Raw genomic sequence first — 2,500 nt, 5'->3', positions numbered from 1 at the left:
CACTCAGTCAGTCACTCAGTCAGTCACTCAGTCACTCACTCAGTCAGTCACTCACTCACTCAGTCAGTCACTCAGTAACTCACTCAGTCACTCAGTCACTCACTCAGTCACTCACTCAGTCACTCACTCAGTCACTCACTCAGTCACTCACTCAGTCACTCACTCAGTCACTCACTCAGTCACTCACTCAGTCACTCACTCACTCAGTCACTCACTCAGTCACTCACTCAGTCACTCACTCAGTCACTCACTCACTCAGTCACTCACTCAGTCAGTCACTCACTCACTCAGTCACTCACTCACTCAGTCAGTCACTCTCGTCAGCTGACCTGAGACTCACACGCGACTACGGCACATCTAGTGTTGTCAAAAGTGCCGACTTCGGTACCAAGTTCATACTGAAATTTAAAAAATGCGCCGCTTTGAGCGCCGTTGAGCGGAATCATAAACGCCTCTGATTGGCCGTTGTGTTCACGAGCTCGTCAGATATGTCTGTGATTGGCTACAGTGATCAGCGCACGGGAGCTTTTGAAAGTAGACGTCTATCAGCGGACCGGTCCTGCTTTCAAACGCTTGCGTGTGTGTCTGTGTAAGCGCTCGCGTGTGTGTGTGTGTGTGTGTGTGTGTGTAAGCACTCGCTGAAGAGCATCATTAATGTATATTTACAACATATTTTTGAAGCGCTGATCATTGTAGCCAATCACAGACATATCTGACGAGCTCGTGAACACACCGGCCAATCAGAGGTGTCTATGATTCCGCTTAACAGCGCTCAAAGCGGCGCATTTCTTACAATTTCAGTATCGACTTTGTACCGAAGGCGGCACTTTTGACAACTCTCATCACATGATCATCTGAGGCTCCCATGAGCACCTGCAGGTGAAGAACCGCACTCCTTCATGGCTCCCATCATGCTTCCCTCTCTCTGGATGATCCCACTCCACTCCCAGCCACACACCTGTCAAACACACACACACACACACACAGCAGGTCAAACACATGACCTCACACATTATTACTGTCACACACACTCCAAACATACGACATAAAAAGTCAAATCTGACTTATCTGAGGTGAAAGTGCAGCGTTTAATGTTGTTTATGTGTCTGTGTGGTGTCTTTAATCCGCTTTAAGACGAACCGCAGTGTTTCCCCTAGGGTTACAGCTTTGGGGGTCGAGTTACATTCAAGATATTATAAGGCAATATTTTCAAGGAAAAACTTTTTTGGGTGATCAAAGATGAATTTTAAGGGACTTTAAGTCATAAAATGAGATACAAAGTTGAAATCATGACCAAATGTTATGACAAAAAGTTATAAATATGGCATAAAAGTAAAAATTATGACATAGAAACATTTTAAACATACTTTTATGTCATTATTTAGGTCATAATGACATGATTTGTATAGTTTTGTAGTTGTGATGTGGATGACCTGTTGTGGGCGGAACCGGACCCATATATCGCACAGTTCCGCGGTGTCCATCACAGGTCACGCGCATGCCCACGTGTTTCTCTTCCTCATCCATCATCATCTTCATCATCATCATCTACAGATCTATAGACATCAGAGGAGTGGCGTCTGCGGCGACAGCTCGAGTTTATATGCGTTAAACCATTATAAAACATTCCCTGTAAGCAGAGACAGATGAATTACACGCTGAATAACTTAAATATTAAATAATAACAGAGTGAAAATGTTCCTGCATCATTCTCACCTGCACAACCAGCAACAGGAAGTGACGTCAGGCGATCCCGCGCTTAAACCGCGCCGAGGAGAAACACCCTCGCGCTGCTATTTCATCTGTCTCAGTCAAACAGATAAAGTGATGTATAATTATATATCATATATTCTTTAAATAAAGTGTCGTTTGCCTCGTTATCGAGAGTAGAGCGCTTGATGTGTTTCTCGAGGTGAGACTAGTAGGAACTAATGATCTGTGTTTGTGGTTTCCAGGAGACAGAGAAGTGCTGCGCACGCGCGTGTGAGCGACACAAGCGAAACGTGTGTTTGTGTGTGAAATATTAATATTGAGATATCTGACAGATCTTCGGGATATTACACGGACATGAGCTCGGAGTGACATCATGAAGAAGAAGCAGCTTGTAAAGAGGTTTGTGTTTCCTTATGAATGTATAAACTAATATTTCACTCATAGTCATCAGATATTAACTTACTGAGCTCTGCGATGTGTGTGTGTGTGTGTGTGTGTGTGTGTGTGTGTGTGTGTGTGTGTGTGGAAGCGCACGGACATAATCAGGCTTTTGTGAATTATAATTATGATATACTCACTCATAATAACTGACGAAAAGTTGATATCATGACAAAAGGTTTTCGACTTTTTAAGCTGTTGTGTGTGTGTGTGTGTGTGTGTGTGTGTGTGTGTGTGTGTGTGAGCTGTTGTGTGTGTGAGCTGTTGTGTGTGTGTTGTGGTTGTGTACTGTGTGTGTGTTGTGTAATGTGTGTGTGTGTGTGTGTGTGTGTGTGTGTGTTGTGTTACA

General features: G+C 43.8%; 2 protein-coding genes across 2 annotated transcripts in view; one reads left to right on the top strand and one right to left on the bottom strand.

The window, feature by feature from the left end:
- tbce (tubulin folding cofactor E) overlaps positions 1-1,573 on the bottom strand; it is a 17,127-nt gene extending 15,554 nt beyond the window's left edge. The window contains exons 1-2 of the mRNA XM_084395173.1: positions 1,434-1,573; positions 874-958 (exon numbers count right to left, since the gene is read on the bottom strand). Coding sequence (XP_084251299.1) covers positions 874-958; positions 1,434-1,548 — 200 coding nt within the window. The 5' untranslated portion in view covers positions 1,549-1,573. The remainder of the gene's footprint in view (positions 1-873; positions 959-1,433) is intronic.
- The window catches only part of rbm34 (RNA binding motif protein 34), an 11,784-nt gene continuing 10,851 nt past the window's right edge, over positions 1,568-2,500 (top strand). Inside the window, exons 1-2 of the mRNA XM_084395174.1 lie at positions 1,568-1,824; positions 1,956-2,112. Coding sequence (XP_084251300.1) covers positions 2,087-2,112 — 26 coding nt within the window. The 5' untranslated portion in view covers positions 1,568-1,824; positions 1,956-2,086. The remainder of the gene's footprint in view (positions 1,825-1,955; positions 2,113-2,500) is intronic.

Source organism: Rutilus rutilus (assembly GCF_951802725.1).
Source record: "Rutilus rutilus genome assembly, chromosome: 22".
In the NCBI taxonomy this organism is placed as follows: Eukaryota; Metazoa; Chordata; class Actinopteri; order Cypriniformes; family Leuciscidae; genus Rutilus; species Rutilus rutilus.
The sequence above is the reverse complement of the archived record's forward strand: the minus strand, read 5'-3'. Positions and strand labels throughout refer to the sequence as shown.